Source organism: Neolamprologus multifasciatus, chromosome 22 (genome assembly GCF_963576455.1).
Source record: "Neolamprologus multifasciatus chromosome 22, fNeoMul1.2, whole genome shotgun sequence".
NCBI classification, from domain to species: domain Eukaryota; kingdom Metazoa; phylum Chordata; class Actinopteri; order Cichliformes; family Cichlidae; genus Neolamprologus; species Neolamprologus multifasciatus.
In genome coordinates this window covers 7,609,895-7,631,181 of record NC_140459.1, presented here as the reverse complement: position 1 = coordinate 7,631,181, position 21,287 = coordinate 7,609,895, and the positions used below count along the sequence as shown (strand labels likewise).

The 21,287-nt window shown below is 39.6% G+C and overlaps 2 protein-coding genes across 8 annotated transcripts in view; one reads left to right on the top strand and one right to left on the bottom strand.

The window, feature by feature from the left end:
- The window catches only part of LOC146492813 (uncharacterized), a 33,853-nt gene extending 29,695 nt beyond the window's left edge, over positions 1 to 4,158 (top strand). For all 5 annotated transcript variants that reach the window (XM_085149277.1, XM_085149279.1, XM_085149278.1 and 2 more), the window contains 5 exons: positions 259 to 410; positions 1,210 to 1,315; positions 1,398 to 1,646; positions 1,757 to 1,886; positions 2,136 to 4,158. In XM_085149277.1, the coding sequence (XP_085005403.1) occupies positions 259 to 410; positions 1,210 to 1,315; positions 1,398 to 1,646; positions 1,757 to 1,886; positions 2,136 to 2,325 (827 nt within the window). In that variant the 3' untranslated portion in view covers positions 2,326 to 4,158. The remainder of the gene's footprint in view (positions 1 to 258; positions 411 to 1,209; positions 1,316 to 1,397; positions 1,647 to 1,756; positions 1,887 to 2,135) is intronic.
- Positions 2,996 to 20,954, bottom strand: LOC146492812 (uncharacterized). Of its 3 annotated transcripts, XM_085149324.1 has the most exons (11): positions 20,409 to 20,954; positions 12,780 to 12,848; positions 9,878 to 9,952; positions 9,361 to 9,471; positions 7,212 to 7,289; positions 6,880 to 6,948; positions 6,646 to 6,705; positions 4,064 to 4,123; positions 3,738 to 3,889; positions 3,513 to 3,637; positions 2,996 to 3,158 (listed from the first exon to the last, which is right to left on the bottom strand). In XM_085149324.1, exons 3-11 carry the CDS (start codon positions 9,906 to 9,908, stop codon positions 2,996 to 2,998), a joined length of 849 nt encoding a protein of 282 aa, XP_085005450.1. In that variant the 5' UTR covers positions 9,909 to 9,952; positions 12,780 to 12,848; positions 20,409 to 20,954. The 3 variants fall into 3 exon arrangements, with proteins under 3 accessions (XP_085005450.1, XP_085005451.1, XP_085005452.1); XM_085149325.1 differs by lacking the exon at positions 20,409 to 20,954 and having other exon boundaries at positions 12,780 to 13,127; XM_085149326.1 differs by lacking the exons at positions 12,780 to 12,848; positions 20,409 to 20,954 and adding an exon at positions 10,057 to 10,274.
- Positions 20,955 to 21,287: the final 333 nt, after the last annotated feature.

Sequence of the window (21,287 nt, the reverse complement as noted above, 5' to 3'; positions counted from 1 at the left end):
GTTCATGGTCGACTCAGTGACTGCACGATGCCCAGGTCCTGTAGCTGGAAAACAAGGTCAAGTTTGACCTTCGTATAGAGACCATAACATCAATAGTCCTGTGAGAAACTTTGGTTTTTCCATTCTGAGACAATTCATAAAAAAGAACAGATGAATACAATTTGAGTGTAACTTTATTTTTTCTGTATTTTGTCTCATGAAGGCAACGATGTCAAAGCTAATCCACTAAAACCTTTTCATGACTCTTTCATCTGTTAGCTCATGCACTGATGCTGAAGGCGGACCTCCTTCGTTGCTCTGTGGCTGAACTGAGCGACTGCCTGCTTTGCTTCATCAGGGAGGTGAAACAGTCGGATGGAGAGCCGTACTCCCCCGGCAGGCTGTTCTACCTCTGCCTCAGCATTCAGCTGGTAAGACTAGAAATTACAATATATACATTTATAATTATTGACAAATGGGCTGCCTGATCCTGCTGGTTCTTTCTAACTTGGCTCTCTGGCTCCTTCTCTTCCCTTTTCTTTTTTGCCCCCCATGCATTGTGCTGGCCTGTGTGGTGCAGTGCTCGGGTCCTCCCTTCTGTCCTGTCCCTTTGCCCGGCTGTCTGAGTTGGGGTGGGTGGCTCTGGCTTCCGAGATTGACGGGGGTCCAGGAGTGTGGGGCTTGGGTGGGTTCCTTTAGGGGCTGCTGGTTGTCTTGCGCCTTTGGCCATGGTGCCTGGGTTGTGCTGGCCAGCGCCTTTCTTGGACTTCAGGTCTGTTTACTGTCCCTCGGCTTCTGTGGCGTTCTGAGCCCTTCTCTCGCTTACTACGTCTGCTGGCTGGCTTAAACTATATCTTCATGGTGGCATTAGACACTGGTGTGCACTTTGATGCATGTTTTTCATACAGCACGCTGGTGTTCTCGGCTTCGTGGTCTTTGCGTCATGAAGCCCAGAATCTGGGGATTCTGGGCTTCATGACGTTTGTGTTCTGGTGATTTGGGCGAAGTCGATGGGGTGGACTTGTTTTTACAGCACAAGTTTCCAAACTGATGATAAGATTTAGAGGCTGGGTGAGTGTCATGGGGCTGTCATGCTGCTCCGTGGGCACAGTGATCCAACACTCAGCGATTGTTTGCTTTTGCTGTTAATTTGTCACCCACCTGTTTGTCACAACCATATCCTGTGTTTAGTGTTTAATGAGCCATATTTGTTTTTGTCTTTCTCTGTAGTTTCTGGTTCAGAACGGTCGGCTGGAGAACATATTGAGTGATCTCATCTATGACAGGTTTTCCACTGAGTTGACCAAGATCCTTAAACCTTCAGTCACAGGTGGAGGTAAATTATCTTCAGCACCTTAAGTTTTTTCCCATCTTTGATATTTTGATCAGGGCCATCAGCTGCCTGCTGTTTTCTGCAGGTTGCGTCCTGTCCTGTGTGGAGGAGCAGTTTCTGTGGGACTGTAAACAGCTGGGGGCGTACTCCCCCACTGTCCTGCTCAACACGCTGCTCTTCTTCTTCTGCAAGTACTTTGGCTTCACCACAGTCGAGCAGCACCGCCGCCTGTCCTTTGCAAACATCACACTCTGCACCAAAACCAGCAAGAGCAACACCAAGACCACCTTCCTACGCTTCCACCCACCTACTTGTACAAACCAGGAAGAGTCAGGTACCAAACGGCTGAGGGGCCAAATGAAATTCATGTATGGTAAATTGTATGACATGGAAGTTTACATTTTTACTTAAGTCATGTTGTTGTCGTTTTTGTGTGTTCTTCAGACACGTATGACGTCCCAGCTAAGAAGGTTAAGAAAAACGAGTCTGAGGAGGATTTGCTGGAGATGATGGAGAACCAGGAGAACCCCCTTCGTTGTCCAGTCAGACTTTATGAGTTCTACCTCTCAAAGTGGTCGGTGTCTCTAACTCCTTAGGGATTTATGCTTATCATCCTTTATTTCCATCGATCAGTTGTATTAATTCTCCTAGTTTGAAATTTGCAAACCCATTTAATGCATAAGAAACTGAAACAGTTCTGTATCAACGCTAAAATAAGGTATAAAATGTTTAAAATGTATTTACATTTAGAGATGTCTAACTTTAATGACCTCAAATTATTATTATCTTTTTTTAAAAACACATTTTCTTCTATTTCATGCAGTCCAGCATCGCTGAGGCAGCGCAGTGATCTTTTCTACCTCCAGCCAGATCGGAGCTGCCTTCCCAGCAGCCCTCTGTGGTTCTCACCCGCCCCGCTCAATGACAGCAGCGTGGAAGCCACGATCATCCGAATCCTTGCTGTCCGAGGGCTGCAGGGGGGGGAGAGAGAGGGTACATGTATGGCCCCGTAACCACTGGATGACCCATCATTTACACCTGATCAGGAGGACTCATTGTTTGAAGGACTTTTTTATTAAGTGCATCAAGATTGATTTAAGAATATATACAGAGTAAAAACATCAGTATGATTCAATGAAAGATGGCTGTTTAAAAACACGCTGTTTATGAACAAGTGGCAGAAAGACACCAGATGTTTCCATCAGCAGCTGGTGGAAGCTAAAAATAGAGCTAAAAGAGACTTTAGAGATTACAGCTGTTTCATCATGCCAGCTCCATATGTCAATACTATATCACCAGTTTGCCTTGAATTTTGGCTTAAACTGTCTTTTATCTCCCTTGAGTCTATTTACAGTCTGGAAAGTTTTTATATTATATTAATAAAACCGTCAGAACAAAGCTTATTTTTATAGGCTTTAGTTATACAACTCCTCTGTGAGGTCAGACACTGATGTAAATTCTTAAAAGTTACAACAAAAAAAGGCGTTTCACAGGTGACATTGCAGTTTTAGCTCATAATACATACATTAAAAAAAAACAGGAACAAACTAATCATTAACATTTATCTCATTTCAAATGGTGTATATATCTTTTCATTAAACATCTCTGAAAGGAAGCTTTAAAAGTTTGCAGCATTAGCTTTCATTGTGTCCTGTACTCTCACCTCTACTTCCTGAATTTAATTTAGACGCACAGAGCCACAGCTGGTTTCTCACAAATACTTCTATGAGTTACTTTGCAGGAAGCAGCAAACCAATACATTGGCCCCATCTTCGCACAGTCCTGTCCATCAGGATCTTCTTCAGTCAAATCATTTGGCTCATCATGAAAGTACCAAAATGTCAAACTAAGGGATGAAGAACAAAACGGGCATTAACTGTAAAAGCTAAACTTTGATTCTGAAAATGAACAAAAACTGTTTGATAATTTGTTCAGTGTTTTTTTTTTTTAATATATGCCACTATTGCATGTCATAAATCTGGTTCCTCTTTCTCACTGTTTGTTTTGTCGCGGTCGTTCTAAGCTCTTCTCTTTCTGCTCACCACCTCACTGTCACTGAGTACCGCTGGTCTCTCTTCTTTCTGTCTTTTCCTTACACTATAACCCACCGTCTAAGGTGGCTGTTATTGTGAATGGGCAAACCATGTAGTACATTTCATATGTATGAAGTGTAATATAATGTAATTGGACTGAATCAAACCTTTCATTCAGCAGTGAGCCGTCCACCCACAACCATCTGCCCTCTGCTGCTGAGTCTGTCAGTCCGATCCAGAAAAGGTCGTCATAGCTCTCGATTTTTTGTTGAATAGCTATCCTCAAGAAACTCTAAACAGAAAAAAAATGTTTAAGTTACTTTGTGAAACTTTCAGTCCTGGGTTGATGAAACATGAGGGTGAGAACATGAACCTGCAGCGGGGGTTTGTACCTGCTCCTCTTTGCTGTCTATCTTAACCAGGTCTCCTCCTTTAGTGATACATCCAGTGCTGCTCTCATTCCAGGATGATTTGCTTGTGGAGAAAAAATAGCACTTTTCCCCATGTTGCTTCCAGCCATCTTCACATTTATAACATGGATCATCTTTGAAGAGATTGCATCAAACACTTGAGTGAGGTGGAAGAAATTGTGTTGATGTTTGTGTGATTTGGAGTCTGTCCTGCAGTTACAATCTAACATACTGATTCTGTCAGTCCATCCTCGTTTCTTTAATCAGAGGATTGAAAAAGCACATCAAAGGCAAAATATAAAACTTACTCGTAGTTATATCAGGAGGTTGTGGGGTTGTAGGTGGTATTGTGCTGTACAATTGTGTTACTGTTATGACAAAAATAAAAAAACTTTCATAAAATCTCAGCAGAAACACAATTTGTTTTTTAAATTTGGCTATATATATATATATATATATATATATATATATATATATATATATATATATATATATATATATATATATATATATATATAATCTCAAACCCCACAAAACAAGTTGAAAACCAAAAAAATTAAAAACAATAAAATTTAAGAGTTATTCATCAGGATCAATCAAGTATGGATACTACACTAATACTATTTAAAGTCTTAAAATGCTGGGGAAAAAACTCATTAAGCAAAGTTTAATAATAATAATAATAACAATAATAATATCTCTGTGTTGTGTGATTAAATTCCAGAGCTCACAAACAAACAAAGGTTTAGTACAATAAGCAGGAGTCTCATATTCTTACCTGTGACATCAGTTTTTACAGTTACCTGCTTTAGCTCAAGGTTTCTGAGCATTTCCCTGGGTTTCAAAAGCTCAAACACTTATGAAAAAATAAAAATAAGATAAGAAAAAAATAAAAATCATACAGTAATATTTTTTTGAACATTTTTTCAGATATTTTACTCTTTGCAAAGTATAAAGACCTTAAACATATAAATTATGCCAAAAACACCGTGTTAAGAAACATCTGTTCACCATCTATCTATATATATCTATATATATCTATATATATATACACACACACACACACACACACACACACACACACACACACACACACACACACAGTGGGGCAAAAAAGTATTTAGTCAGCCACCGATTGTGCAAGTTCCCCCACTTAAAATGATGACAGAGGTCAGTAATTTGCACCAGAGGTACACTTCAACTGTGAGAGACAGAATGTGAAAAAAAAAAAAAATCCATGAATTCACATGGTAGGATTTGTAAAGAATTTATTCGTAAATCAGGGTGGAAAATAAGTATTTGGTCAATAACAAAAATACAACTCAATACTTTGTAACATAACCTTTGTTGGCAATAACAGAGGTCAAACGTTTACTATAGGTCTTTACCAGGTTTGCACACACAGTAGCTGGTATTTTGGCCCATTCCTCCATGCAGATCTTCTCAAGAGCAGTGATGTTTTGGGGCTGTCGCCGAGCAACACGGACTTTCAACTCCCGCCACAGATTTTCTATGGGGTTGAGGTCTGGAGACTGGCTAGGCCACTCCAGGACTTTCAAATGCTTCTTACGGAGTCACTGTGTTTTGGATCATTGTCATGTTGGAAGACCCAGCCTCGTTTCATCTTCAAAGTTCTCACTGATGGAAGGAGGTTTTGGCTCAAAATCTCACGATACTTGGCCCCATTCATTCTGTCCTTAACACGGATCAGTCGTCCTGTCCCCTTGGCAGAAAAACAGCCCCATAGCATGATGTTTCCACCCCCATGCTTCACAGTAGGTATGGTGTTCTTGGGATGCAACTCAGTATTCTTCTTCCTCCAAACACGACGAGTTGAGTTTATACCAAAAAGTTCTACTTTGGTTTCATCTGACCACATGACATTCTCCCAATCCTCTGCTGTATCATCCATGTGCTCTCTGGCAAACTTCAGACGGGCCTGGACATGCACTGGCTTCAGAAGCGGAACACGTCTGGCACTGCGGGATTTGATTCCCTGCCGTTGTAGTGTGTTACTGATGGTGACCTTTGTTACTTTGGTCCCAGCTCTCTGCAGGTCATTCACCAGGTCCCCCCGTGTGGTTCTGGGATCTTTGCTCACCGTTCTCATGATCATTTTGACCCCACGGGATGAGATCTTGCGTGGAGCCCCAGATCGAGGGAGATTATCAGTGGTCTTGTATGTCTTCCATTTTCTGATGATTGCTCCCACAGTTGATTTTTTCACACCAAGCTGCTTGCCTATTGTAGATTCACTCTTCCCAGTCTGGTGCAGGTCTACAATTCTTTTCCTGGTGTCCTTCGAAAGCTCTTTGGTCTTGGCCATGGCGGAGTTTGGAGTCTGACTGGTTGAGGCTGTGGACAGGTGTCTTTTATACAGATGATGAGGTCAAACAGGTGCCATTCATACAGGTAACGAGTGGGGGACAGAAAAGCTTCTTACAGAAGACGTTACAGGTCTGTGAGAGCCAGGGATTTTCCTTGTTTGAGGTGACCAAATACTTATTTTCCACCCTGATTTACGAATAAATTCTTTACAAATCCTACCATGTGAATTCATGGATTTTTTTTTCACATTCTGTCTCTCACAGTTGAAGTGTACCTCTGGTGCAAATTACTGACCTCTGTCATCATTTTAAGTGGGGGAACTTGCACAATTGGTGGCTGACTAAATACTTTTTTGCCCCACTGCATACATGCATGCATACATGCATACATACATGCATGCATACATACATGCATGCATACATGCATACATACATGCATACATACATGCATACATGCATACATACATACATACGTGTGTGTGTCCGCGCACACTTTTGTTTGTGTGATTTGGCGGCAGCAGGATTGGAGGACAAAAACAGATTAAAGACCACTTAAAACTTACGCATGTTTATTTCAGGAGGTTGTAGGGTTTTAGTTGGTAATGTGCTGCACGGTTCTGTTACTGGTATGAAAAAGAGATTAAAGAAAAATTGACGTTCATAAATTTTTCATCTTCTTTCTGATTTGAGGGACGCAGGATGCTCCCTGGGTCCTGCAGCTACATATTTGTTTATTTGCAGATATTTCTGCAGATACATAAAGCATTAATGTGTCAAGTTTAAAATTCATAACTTACTAATTATTACTTCAGGCTCCGGACACGTAGGCTGCACTGTACTACATGGTTTGATTTCAGGCAATCTCTCTAAAAAACAAACCCCACAAAACAAAACAAGTTGAAAACCAAAAAAATTAAAAACAATAAAATTTAAGAGTTATTCATCAGGATCAATCAAGTATGGATACTATACTAATACTATTTAAAGTCTTAAAATGCTGGGGGAAAAACTCATTAAGCAAAGTTTAATAATAATAACAATAATAATATCTCTGTGTTGTGTGATTAAATTCCAGAGCTCACAAACAAACAAAGGTTTAGTACAATAAGCAGGAGTCTCATATTCTTACCTGTGACATCAGTTTTTACAGTTACCTGCTTTAGCTCAAGGTTTCTGAGCATTTCCCTGGTTTTCAAAAGCTCAAACACTTATGAAAAAATAAAAATAAGATAAGAAAAAAATAAAAATCATACAGTAATATTTTTTTGAACATTTTTTCAGATATTTTACTCTTTGCAAAGTATAAAGACCTTAAACATATAAATTATGCCAAAAACACCGTGTTAAGAAACATCTGTTCACCAAAGAGTAAAACACATTTATGTCTATGGTTGTGTCCAGCATCCAATTAATGAAACATGTGATAACTTAAGTTATCACGCTGTAAGTTTATGACAGTTTTATTAACCTTGATAAATAAATAACAGACTGTAATAAACTGACTATGTGTTGCATAAGACAGCGCTAGAAGCAAGGACTTGACGCTCATTGCCGTAGCAAAGAGGTGATAATACAGTAAAATAAAAAATACAGTATATCCTAAAATAAAATGTATTTTCTTTTTTTTTTTTTCTTTTTTTTTTTTTTTTTTTTTTTGCCTGTCCCGTTTGGTTCTTTTGCCATCAGAATTATTGTCTAAAGGCGAAGAAAGATGCCCAACGGATTTTCTTTACCAAATTGACCATCCCAGCTTTGCCGTAATGGTCCATTTGATTCACCTTTTATTCTTTATTTTATTTTCACTTGCTGAATACGGGACAGACTTGACTGGGGGAAAGAAAAGGGAGAAAGAAAGAGGGGAAGAAAAACAGTTGAGAAGAGGGACGGGGGAGAAGGGCAAAAAACAAAAACCAACAGAATAAGCAGAAGAAAAAAAAAAAAAATACATATATCGATCACCTGGATCACCTGTTGAGAAAGAAAAAAGAAAACAAGCAGAAGAAAACGAGAGTAATACAATAAACCACATCACAATGATATATGGGAATATGATAGTAAATACTAAATATTAAACATTATTGTGCAGCACGTAAGATCGACAGCACAGTGTGCATTGAGGTAGGAGCCAAAAAGGGTGTAGTTTGTGTGTGTGATCACCCGTGTGTACACCTGTGAGCATGGACGCGCTTGTTTTCTTAAAAGGTTCCCTCATGTAATGATCTGCTAGAGGGTGTGGGGGGCCACTGCCCCGTCCTCCAGGGCATGAAGCAGGTATGGAGGAGATCAAAACCCCAGACATCCAGAGGCCCCCAGAACACAAGAGACCAAGGAAGACCAACAGAGGGGCAGCCGCGCCACTGTCCCAGAAAGAGCTGAGGAGAGTCCCAGATGAGGGGTCACCCAGCAGCCACGGAGCAGAAGCCAGGGGGGGCTGCAGTGACGTGCCCGTGAGCTCCGCCGGCAGCCAGCTGTGCCTGAGTGACCGAGCCCCAGGCCGAGAGGCCGGGGGCACCCCACCTCCGAAGTGGCTCAAGCGAGCCCCAGGCTCCAGGCCCCGATAAGCAGCCGCCAAGGAGTGAGCTGGTGTGTACCCGGACGCCCACCCCCGGACACAAAGAACCACCAACGCACCGACGTCTGAGGGAGTCCGCCCCCGGCAGGGGAAGTGGTGGGGGGAGATAGGCCTCCAAACCTTGGAGGGCCTGAGCTGTCCTCAGAGAGGTGGCATCTGATACCCAACCTGACATACAGACACAGACATACAGGCACACACAGATACAAACATCCATTCCCACCCTCATGCTCTCATATGCACTTACTCCACACTCAACCAACGTGGAGACAGACATAAAGAGACGCTGTACACACAATCACACTCCCCAAGCGTACTCTACGAACCGGGTCTAGGTACCCTTGCCCCTGGAGGGGGGAACTGCACCCAGACCCAGGTTGTGTTACCCTTTTCCCTGCAGTGGGGAGAAGCAGACCGCCCCGACTCCGCAGCAGCAGGGAGGCCCCACACTCCGGACCCCAGTCGGACGGCCTAAAATGTATTTTCTTAAATCTTAAATTTATTAATAAAAATGCTGGACAAATTTGTCTTGAAGGCTATTAGAAGTTTTAAATAAAAGTATTTCATTTGATGCAGATGAATTAAAAAGTCATAAGTTACATTTTTTTATGCACAATTTTATAGTAAACATTCTGATTGTCATTTAATTTACGATAAATCAGAAAGTTATTTATGTAAAGCTACACAAATAAAACTACAAACTCACAGAGATAAATTACCACGAGAGCCGATACCAGGAGAACACAGACAACCAGCACGGCCACTCTGAGCTTTAACGCATTGTTTGATTTTTCACGTTGACAGTGAAGAGCTTCACCTGATTTAGAGGAGACAGAAAGTGAACACACAAGTACATAAACATTTAATAAATAGTTCTAACTCTAGTGCAGTTGAGCAAAGATGTAAAAAAATATGTCACTGCTTAATAGAATTTCATTGTTTTCTGGTATAAAACCTTAGACACAGATGGATTAGACTAAAGGGAAACATAATACAGTGTATATTGCACAACAATATCACTGACTTTTTAATTTTTTTTCTTCATAAATGAGGTATTTCATATATTCATATGACAAAATTGTAAGTAAGGTATTTAAGATATTTTAACTAAAACAATATTGTTATCTATATCTATAATATTGTTTCTATGAAAACAGCATTGTTCATAAACAGTGTAGATATTTCTCCTCCCTGTTGATTTACCACCACATTAATGTTCTTACCTTCTATGTATTTCTGTGGACGGCTCATCATGCTGAGGCTTCAAGCTCCTGACTTCAGAGTTAGTCCAACTGTGTCTGAATCACAATAACAAAACAGCAAACTGGTGCTAATTATTTTAACCAATTCCTTCAATATTTACTGAAAATTAAGCATCAAGCTTCACCTCTGCGACCCTCACCTCAGGCTTTTCAAAGAGAAGTGAAACACAACACCTTTCACAGCTCTCTGTTAAAAAAGCAACAAACTTCCTGATGACTTTAAAGGATGGGGAGGAGAGCCTATCTACAGTGAAGCTCATCTATTATTAGATTCAAAGAGATACTAGAGCAGAAACAAATATTAGTGCCAATGAAGCTTCTCAAACAGCTGTTAAAAAACCTGCTCAACAGTAATGAGCTGTACAAAAACTCATTTCAAACATGACAAATATGATCATTAACACATCAATAGTTGTGATTATTTACCTTAAACATTAAAATGTTTCATCTGATCAATCTAGTTACATTGTATCAGTGTCATTCATGCATCTTTATGGGAAATGTTTCTATAAAGACAGAAAAAGAAAACAAAGCAAAGCTGTTGGTCAGTCTTGACAAACTCTGTAAAATCACTGTTTGTTTCCATCAACTTTGTAACCTGTGATCTCATCATTAACCCCTGATGGTTTCATTTAATTTCACTTGAAAATATATAAAGTGGAACAGGAGAGTAGTTTCTGTATGTTTACCAATAAGAGTACATTTTATGGCTGTTTTTGAAAACATGTTTCTGTGTTGCTAGCTAAACATTTAATTTATTCCTAACACAGTGCAGCTTTGTGCAGCTACAAGAATGTCAAATGTTTTTGTCAATTACAGTTTCTCGCACTGTTTTCTCACAGCAGTGTCTCACAGCAGTGTCTCACAATGCCAAATGCGAGAAGCACAGCCACAGGAAACAAGACATTTTATAATAAGTGACCACACATTAAAATATCACCTAATAGTGATGACAGTTGGTTCCTTCTTTTCTTCCAACTTTTTTCTTTCTTGGTTTAAGTGATATCATACATACTGATGTGTCTCAAGTTTTGTGCACAGATGTTGTTTTATTCCTGCGTTGATTTAGCACCACACTGATATATGTAGCTATATGTAGCTCTGTGGATGATTCATCATCTTTTTGTGGTATTTATAGCTATTTCATAAAACTTCATAAAATGTGACACACACACACACACAAACACACACACACACATCCAATACAGCCTCGCTTACTCTCTCTTATGTGCAGTATTACTGAGTGCAATTGATCTGTGTATATTTTTACAATACAGATGTCCATATTTATATTCCTAGATTTATTGTACGTTCTTTAGAGTGAACATTTGAACATTTTATTTTTACGCTGTCTGTGATATCATATTTTTATTCAATTTTTTTGTTCTTTTTGATTGTTTTTTTTCTTAATGTTTGCTGCACTTGACTTTGTACTGTCCACTTTCTGCCGTGACCAAGCAAATTTCCCTTATCTTATCTTTGTGAAAGACAGATGAACATCGAGACTCACTTTAAATGTCTCTTTAGGATTTTCAGAAAAACATTTGTAAATTATTTTTTTCACTGTTTTCTAGTGAAACAATTTCCCATTAAATTTTATAAGGTGAGGATTAGATGTTATCTGCACCCTGTGCTTCAATAACAGTTTTATTTTTCTTTAATTTAAAACTATGAAACCTTTTATTTTCGGTATCATCGAGGTCACTTAAGTTTTGCTCTATGGTGTTTCAAATATTATGATATATTGATATATATGTGCATTTTTTTGCTAGTGTGATTTAATGCAGTCAACATTTCAGATCTTGATTTGCTTAAATAACTTGCTCATGTGTGCCATCTGTTTATCTATTTCTAGGGATTTTAATAATGTGCATTTATCTCTTAAAAACATTTTATTGATGGATATTTTTATATTATTTTAAATACACTAAAGCTTAACTTCAATAGACTCAAGGCTGGTAAAAAGTACATTGTTCACTATAATTTCTCAAACTGCACACTTACAGTTCAGAGTAATCGCCATGACTTTTTTGGCAGTTGTTTTTTTATTGTTCACAATTGTTTTATTGGTTACAATTATTTTAATACATTTTAGTTTTTATTTTATATTTTTACTAAAAACTTTTTGAATGGAAGCTTTGCATCTTTAAGCCACTAGCTTTTTAAAAGTATTTCTGTGTTCTCTGCTCAGCTTATTTTACAGTTTTTTATGAGAGAGAGCGACTGAGATCAGATTTGGGGAATTTGGAGGCCAAGTCAACACCTCAAAGTCGTTATTGTGCTCCTCAAGCCATTACTGAAGTATTTTTGCTTTGTGGCAGGGCCCATTATCCTGCAGAAAGAGGCCACAGCTATCAGAGAATATGGTGTTGCACAGGTACCTGATGCACATGCACCTGGCCATCCATTTAACAGCAAATGACAGACCACCTTCTTCTAATACTTCTAATGCACAAACCATTTGTTTGTGCTTTTGGCAATAGGAGGGGTCCGCTTAGGGACCCTGACTAGTTGTTGCTATGCAGCCCCGTACACAGCAAACTATCATGCACTGTTCCTCCTTTATGAAAAATCAGATAGCTGCGGAAACCATAGCTAAATTAAGCAAACAGGAAACAACAACAAAGTTCACAAGAGAAACCACACGTTGAAGTGTTAGCGCCTCCTTTTCTTGTTTGTTTCTTCTTTGTTGAACCAAATATAACCAAATACACTGATATGTTAAAGGACTGAATGTGTACGATAGTTTGGTCTTAATTTATGTGCAGATAATATTATTTTATCCTTGCATACTTCTTTTAACCTATAAATATCAGTTGTGTTTTTCAGAAATGGCTCTTTATCGCCACATGAATGTTCTTACCTTTTACCTCTGTGAACAGCTTGTCACACCCAAGCATCAACATTCTGACTTCAGTTAGTCCTTCTGTTTCTGCAACAGAAAAAAAAGTTCGTTATTATTTATTTACATTTAATGCTTCGACACCCAGTAGAAAAACATCTCTTTGTGCTACCTGCAGGTATCGCCTCGAGTCTGAACACTCACTATAAAATCTTGCTCTTAATTATTTTCAGAAAGAAATGAAAGCTGCTTATTAAGCTCAGCAAATAAGCTCAGCATATTTTATAGTTTGAACTGACTTTCATGTACAGATGATGTCCAATCACTGCTGGTTTCTCACAAATAATTTTATGAGCTACTTTGCAGGATCTATCGAACTAACACATTGTGGCTGGAGCATATCAAACTTTTTGTCAGTCCTGTCTTTACATTAAAATTTATTTATGTATCTATAAGTCTGTTCCCTTTTGTAATCATCTGAAGATACAAAAAATTAAACGTAAAATTTAATTTGTCAAAAAATGCAGGACAATTAGATCCAGATGCAGTTTGCAGTGACAGACCGGAGGTTAACCTTTTAAGACCTACCATAGAACCAAGTCCGCCAGAGCTTATATTATATTTTTACATGCTGCAGTGCCATTTTTGGGAGCATTTCAAGTTGCTATATATCAATACAACCATTATAGCCCAAATTTTAATAATATGTCTGCATTAAGTGCATAGTAATTTCATACATTGCAAAAAAGTGCAATAAACTACAAAAAAAATTAAAATCGTTTTTGTTTTTTTTAAACATATATTTCTAGTTAGAGAAATTTAAGAGGCTTATCCCTCAAAACTGAAAATACAAAAAAGTTACACAAAATAGTTTCCCACCACAGGAAATTTATTTTAAGTGTCGTCATAGTTTTATTAAATATATATATTAAACTAAAATAAATATTATAATGCAAATCTGCAAAAAAACAGCATATGCATCAAAATAAACTATTTCCAGCAGTGCAATATGAGTTCTAAACATCCCAGAAAGGACACAGAAAGTCATAAAGTCAAACATAACTTTTAAAAACACCAGTATAGGCTCATAAGTTAAAAATTATTGCGCTAGCTTACGTGGTTGCAGAGCTACCGGGATTTAAAAATAGTTACGCAAAACAGAGCGTGCCCGCTCCTACCGGCTTTAAAGGGTTAACCAAAAACGTGCTTTTATTGTGGATGACAATGTTCAGAACACAAACTTAACAAAATTCAAAAAAGCACTGGATAAAAAAAGACACCAACACAGTAACATGCAACAAACAAATGCAAAATTACACAAGGTAATGAGGGAAGTGGAAACAGGAGGGAAACTAAACACAGCTGAACACAATAAAGGTGAACAGACAGGAAATCAGACCTCAATCAGGATTTTGTTCTTAAGTATTTTTATTCATCTTTAGGCATGAAAAAAATAAGATTTTTGAACTTTATTTTTTTTAAAAAACTTTTCAAAAGTGTATTTTTACATGTCCACTTAGGTGGATAACGTCAGCTTTGGAGTGGGTGGCAAGGTATGGAATGACACATCTGTGTCCAATGTAGTGGTGTGTGCAAGTATACCATCAATACTGACACAAATACAAGAAAACAGCCTTTGAATAGCTGTTCACTGTAGTGACCACTATGCGTGAAAGGGGTTAAAGTAATAAGTGATAATCAATCATTCAGCAAGTTCAATTCAGACCTTGGAAAAGTGTCACACAAAAACGTTTGAGTTTGGAGTTTAACTGGAGACAAAATGTTTGATACTGTATTGTATTAACCAAAAACATTTGAGCAGGCTGTGGCTGCATGCAGGAAACAGCGTGAAGTCCGATATTTGAGAAAACAAACATCTGTCTTGTAGGTTTTCTTCATTTTTTTCCAGTTAAACTTAATCAGAACACTGAAACTATAAGTTGGCCATGATGTTTGCACACAGTACTAAGTTATTTTACTGTAAACATTCTCTTCCTCTTATTTATGGTAAATCAGATAGTTGTGTCAAATGCTGCTGCATTAACAAAACAGGAAACATGACACACTGTGTATCAGAAAACAACATGGTTGACTGAGGTAACCACACGTTAAGTTATCACATAATCTTAAATAAGCACAGAAAGAGGTAGCCCCTCCCTTTCTTTTGTGTTTCATCTTTGTTGGACTAAATTTGATCAGATAGAGAGAAAATTTACTCATATGCCAGAACACTGATTGCAAAATAACTTCCTGTTAACTTTGAAAGGTTGGGAGTTCAGCTTGAATAACAACTTTGATTTCCTTTGTTTTCAGCATCACTGAGGTCATTTAAGACCTTGATGATGTTGACTTGCTGCAACCATCTGTTCCATCTCTGTCTGTCTGTTTTCGTTGTGTTCCCACTAGTGCTGTCAGCGTTAATCTCGTTGAAATGACGTCAATGCAAATCTCCGTTAACGAGCTACCGCGGATGGCCCGTGCGTGGGGCTGGACGGCCAACACGTTAATGAGCTAACTGTGCTAAAGCAGTAGTTCCCACCAATGTAATTGAGCATTGCGTGGCACATCCGACACACTGTTTTACTTTTGTCCATGTCCATTGTTCGATACATATGCGTACCGAACCGAAAGCACTGTATCGAACGGTTCAATATCGATACGAGTATCGTTGCACCCCTAATATGTATGTATGTATGTATATATATATATATATATATATATATATATATATATATACACACACACACACATATATACACACGTGTGTGTGCGTGTGTGTGTGCGTGTGTATATATATATATATATACACACACACACACACACGTGTGTGCGTGCTTGCCTGGTGTGATAGACCCCAGCCTCTATGGATCTTGTACTCAGAGCTTGTTCTTGTGCTGCCATGATTAGTGCCTCTGTGCTGTCTTTCAGTCCAGCTTTGTCCAGCCACTGGTAGGATTTCTGGATATCAGCTACCTCCTCTATCTGCCGGTGGTACATACCGTGCAGGGGCCTGTCCTTCCATGATGGTTCCTCGTCTCCCTCCTCTTTCTTGGGTTTCTGCTGCCTGAGGTATTCACTGAGCACGCTGTCAGTTGGGGCCATCTTCGTGATGTATTCTTGGATGTTCGTTGTCTCATCCTGGACTGTGGTGCTGACACTCACCAGTCCCCGGCCCCCTTCCTTCCGCTTAGCGTGCAGGCTCAGCAGAGATGGGCAGTAACGCGTTACTGTAATCCGATTACTTTTTTCAAGTAACGAGTAAAGTAAGGGATTACTATTGCAAAAACGGTAATTAGATTACCGTTACTTTCCCGTAGGAACGCTGCGTTACTGCGTTACTAAAACCGTGATTTTCTTGCGAGAATGTCTCATGACAGTGACGTAAGCCAGTGTGATGTTCGTGACAACAGCTGTGTGCAGATCAACAATGGATCATATATCGAGTGCAGAGAGAGTATGAGCGTGCAGCGTTTAAAGCGTGGAAGTACTGACCTTATTTTGAGTTTGATTCCGTAAAAAGTGACAAAAACATTAGTGTCCGTTGTGCGTGGGAAGAAAACTTCTTTTTACAGCGAAAAAAACCCCCTAAACTTCCGAGCAAGCACTGAGTAGCTACGACGTAATGAGAAACTCACAGAGAAACTGCGGTATCCTTCCACTGACCGCTGCACACCTGCACCAGGATAAACCTCCGCCTACTCTACTCCTGCTTTACAGGTGAAAATAGAGCAAAAGGACCGCTAGTCTTTGACTTTATTTATTTTCTGCTGTGTTTTACTTGCATCTGAAAGAGTGAGTGTAAACACAAAAATAAATAAATAAATAAATAAATATATATATATTATGTTCTGGAATGTGCAGAAAATAGGTTTAAATGTTAAACTAATTTCTTCCAGTCAGAGAATGTTGCATATAATTAAAATTTTGCTTCATGCATAAAGTTAAAAGATTAAAACTAACAAAACAAGTTTTAAAAAGAGACTTTTCCATTTGATTACATTTTGTATGATGGATTATGTAGAAAAAGTAGAATTGGGCTGAAAGATCTATCACTTTATCACCTATTCAGGTTGTAAATCATGTTTTTAAAAAGTAACTAAGTAACTAAGTAACTAAGTAATTAATTACTTTTGAAAATAAGTAATCAGTAAAGTAACGGGATTACTTTTTTGGGGAAGTAATCAGTAATTAATTACTGATTACTTTTTTCAAGTAACTTGACCAACACTGAGGCTCAGGGTGCTGGACTTGGGGTGAAACCCTCCATGCATGGTAAGGAGCTTTCTTGTCTTTATGTCAGTGGCTTCTATCTCCTCCTTTGGCCAGCCTATTACCCCAGCAGGGTACCTGATCACGGGCAGGGCGTACGTGTTGATGGCCCGGATCTTGTTCTTACCGTTCAACTGACTCCTCAGGACTTGCCTGACCCTCTGCAGGTACTTGGTGGTTGCAGCTTTTCTAGTGGCCTCTTCATGGTTCCCATTCGCCTGCGGGATCCCCAGGTATTTGTAACTGTCCTCTATGTCTGCAATGTTGCCCTGCAATGTTCAGGTCCTTTGGTATATATATATATATATAAAAACACCCAGCACGCCCCTGCGGGCAGTTTATCCTTCAAGCTCGGGTCCTCTACCAGAGGCCTGGGCGCTTGAGGGTCCTGCGCAGTATCTTAGCTGTTCCCAGGACTGCGCTCTTCTGGACAGAGATCTCCGATGTTATTCCCGGGATCTGCTGGAGCCACTCGCCTAGCTTGGGAGTCACCGCACCTAGTGCTCCGATTACCACGAGGACCACCGTTACCTTCACCCTCCACATCCTCTCGAGCTCTTCTCTGAGCCCTTGGTATTTCTCCAGCTTCTCGTGTTCCTTCTTCCTGATATTGCTGTCATTCGGAACCGCTACATCGATCACTACGGCCGTCTTCTTCTGCTTGTCTACCGCCACTATGTCCGGTTGGTTAGCCATCACCATTTTGTCCGTCTGTATCTGGAAGTCCCACAGGATCTTAGCTCGGTCATTCTCCACCACCCTTGGGGGCATTTCCCATTTTGACCTCGGGACTTCCAGGTTATACTCGGCACAGATGTTCCTGTACACTATGCCGGCCACTTGGTTATGGCGTTCCATGTATGCCCTGCCTGCTAGCATCTTGCACCCTGCTGTTATGTGCTGGATTGTCTCTGGGGCATCTTTACACAGCCTGCACCTGGGGTCTTGCCTGGTGTGATAGACCCCAGCCTCTATGGATCTTGTACTCAGAGTTTGTTCTTGTGCTGCCATGATTAGTGCTTCAGTGCTGTCTTTCAGTCCAGCTTTGTCCAGCCACTGGTAGGATTTCTGGATATCAGCCACCTCCTCTATCTGCCGGTGGTACATACTGTGCAGGGGCCTGTCCTTCCATGATGGTTCCTCGTCTCCCTCCTCTTTCTTGGGTTTCTGCTGCCTGAGGTATTCACTGAGCACGCTGTCAGTTGGGGCCATCTTCGTGATGTATTCTTGGATGTTCGTTGTCTCATCCTGGACTGTGGTGCTGACACTCACCAGTCCCCGGCCCCCTTCCTTCCGCTTAGCGTACAGCCTCAGGGTGCTGGACTTGGGGTGAAACCCTCCATGCATGGTAAGGAGCTTTCTTGTCTTTATGTCAGTGGCTTCTATCTCCTCCTTTGGCCAGCCTATTACCCCAGCAGGGTACCTGATCACAGGCAGGGCGTACGTGTTGATGGCCCGGATCTTGTTCTTACCGTTCAACTGACTCCTCAGGACTTGCCTGACCCTCTGCAGGTACTTGGTGGTTGCAGCTTTCCTAGCGGCCTCTTCATGGTTCCCATTCGCCTGCGGGATCCCCAGGTACTTGTAACTGTCCTCTATGTCTGCAATGTTGCCTTCTGGGGTATATATATATATATATATATATACATATATACATACATATACATATATATATATATATATATATATACATACATATATATATATATACATATACACACATATATACATACATACACACATACACATACATATATATATATATATATATATATATATACACATATATACACATATACATACATATACACATATACATATACATATATACACACATATATATATATATATATATATATATACATATATATACACATATATATATACATATATATGTATGTATATATATATATATATATATATATATATATATATATACATACATACATACACACATATACACACACTGGTTGGAGAGTGACGAAGACTACAGCTTCAGAATCTGTGAGATGTCGGTTTCCAACACCCAACGGCATGTATATGTACGTGTAGTCGGGTGAACGGAGGGATGTGTTTGTGTCTGTGTTCACATCTTTGTGGAGGGTTACTTGCTCTCATTTGCTGTTTTAGCAGTTTGGTGGTTGTTGAAATGGTTTTGTGAGCTTTAACCTGAGATTCTAGGGTTTCTGGCAAAATACATTTATATTTAAAAATCGATTCAGGATTTAATGAATCAATATCACGTTATTTAAGCTAAAATTGATTTTAATCGGAAAATACATTTTTAAAACCCACCCTTAGGCACACCCCCTAGGGTTGTTGAGAATGACTTCCAGACAGATCGACAAACCGATGGTGACTAACCAACCAGACAAAGAACACGACCACAGTGATAGATGTAGCTATACCAAGTGATAGCAACATCAGGTAAAAGGAGCACAATAGCTCAAGAAGTACCAAGGGCTGAGAGAAGAGCTTGAACTGTGTTTCTCTGTACAGAAGAGCAAAGTCCTAGGAGTTTCTCCCAGGCCTCTGGTAGAGGACCTGAGCTTGAAGGATAAAAGACCACCTGCAGGGTGAGAGGGGATTTAAAAAAATTAAAGCTGTAAACAGCGATGAGAGGACCCCTGCACTACCAGACGCACTTAGGTCGTTCTGTGCTGTGGTCGACTTGACTTGCAGCTTGGGTGTGCTGTGGGTCAGCAGAGTGAACACCTCTTATGCCCACTAGGTGGCGATGGAGAACACCCACTAAATGTGTGCCTTGATTTATATAATGCCTCAAACCACCAACTGAGCCAATTTTACACAGGTATCTGTACTGCTACCTAAGTAAAGAATGCCTGGTCTTTTGCCACCTCTGCATTTGCCAATGTTATGTGAATGTTCCCGACTAGCGGAGAGTGCAAAGGAACATTAGCAACATAGCATGCTAACCCATTAATCTCTTTTAGTAGTACAGCCTTACGCTCCAGCTTAACACAAGAAAAAGGAAGGGGGCACCATCTTGTGGCAGTATTATGCAATTGTGCTTTAATTCACAAAGAGGCAGACAATTTCTTCTTCTATGGCATTATGAAAGTAATAGTGGGTCAATGTAGTGTCCAGTTTGGCCTCAGTCTAACATAAAAAGAAGAAGAGAGCAAACTTTTCTTTTATACAGACTGTGATCATGACCTCTTGTCAATTATATTGAAAGAGTTGAAGCCAGTGAAATAATAAACACAAATATGTTGCTAAACTAATGTATTTTAGTAAACATGTCATTAAATGTCCCTTCTCTGAACAGCAGCATATACACCCACAGTAAATGAACAATGATGAGCCTGATTCCCTGAATGTGATTTTGTTAGATTTTATGAGAGTGTTTTTCTTACTTACTAAATTATTCTGTCATCATCCACGTTAGTTATCTTCTGTGGGCTTTCAGGTCCTTTGGTGTTGCTGAAATGACAAGTTCATTCAACTTATCAGGCATGCTTTAGCTGCTCCTTGTGTACCTTGCTTCCCCGAGTACTAATATCATCTCTCCTTGTCTTCCCAGTGTGGATCCCTCCTTTGGCCACAAGAAGTGGATCCCTGTTCATCATTACCTCACCTGCTGCAAGAGCTAGTTGCTTTTCTTGGGGTGGCTGTGGCTCAGGAGGTAGAGCAGCTCACCTACTAATCAGAAGGCTGGTGGGTTGATCTCTGTCTACAAGGCAATTATATTTGAGCAAGATACTAATTCCAGTGCATCCATCAGAGTGTGAATGTTAGAAAGCACTTACATAGAAACAGTATGAAAAAGCCTGTGCCTCCCTTAGTCCTGAAAATCCCCATTTGTTCTCATTGCTGTTACCTGTAATCATTTTGTTAAATTACAACAACTTTAGAAACTAATTATGGTCAACATACAACGCATACACATCTAATGTGAATAGCAGAAGCATCAAATGAGGATTGATTTCTTTTTTGTGGATTACTTTTTAAGTATATATGTTTTTCCCCTTATTTTTAACAGGCTTTAGGTGCATAAATGTAAACAGTCATTGTGCAGCATAAAAGAGGAACTTAATGGCCAAAATACAATTGTTCACTATCTATGGAGCATGACTTAGCTTTTTCTTAACTTTTCAAAATGTAACAGTGTTTGTGAACAATGACCTGTATCTACCTTTAGCATTGTTGGTGGCTTTCCAGATGTACACACACATTTAAGACAAGCTGGATGGTCGCTCTCCTCTTTAGTCCAAAGGATGTGGGGTTCATGTTTTCCAA

What these genes read in the sequence shown, in the direction of transcription:
- LOC146492812 (XM_085149324.1), bottom strand. Translation starts at nt 9,908, where the DNA reads ATGATGAGCCGTCCACAGAAATACATAGAAG. An exon ending in ACCTCCTGATATAACTACGA is followed by an intron (nt 3,890 to 4,063) that starts GTAAGTTTTATA and finishes ATCTCTTCAAAG; the next exon opens with ATGATCCATGTTATAAATGT. An exon ending in TAGACAGCAAAGAGGAGCAG is followed by an intron (nt 3,638 to 3,737) that starts GTACAAACCCCC and finishes TTTTCTGTTTAG; the next exon opens with AGTTTCTTGAGGATAGCTAT.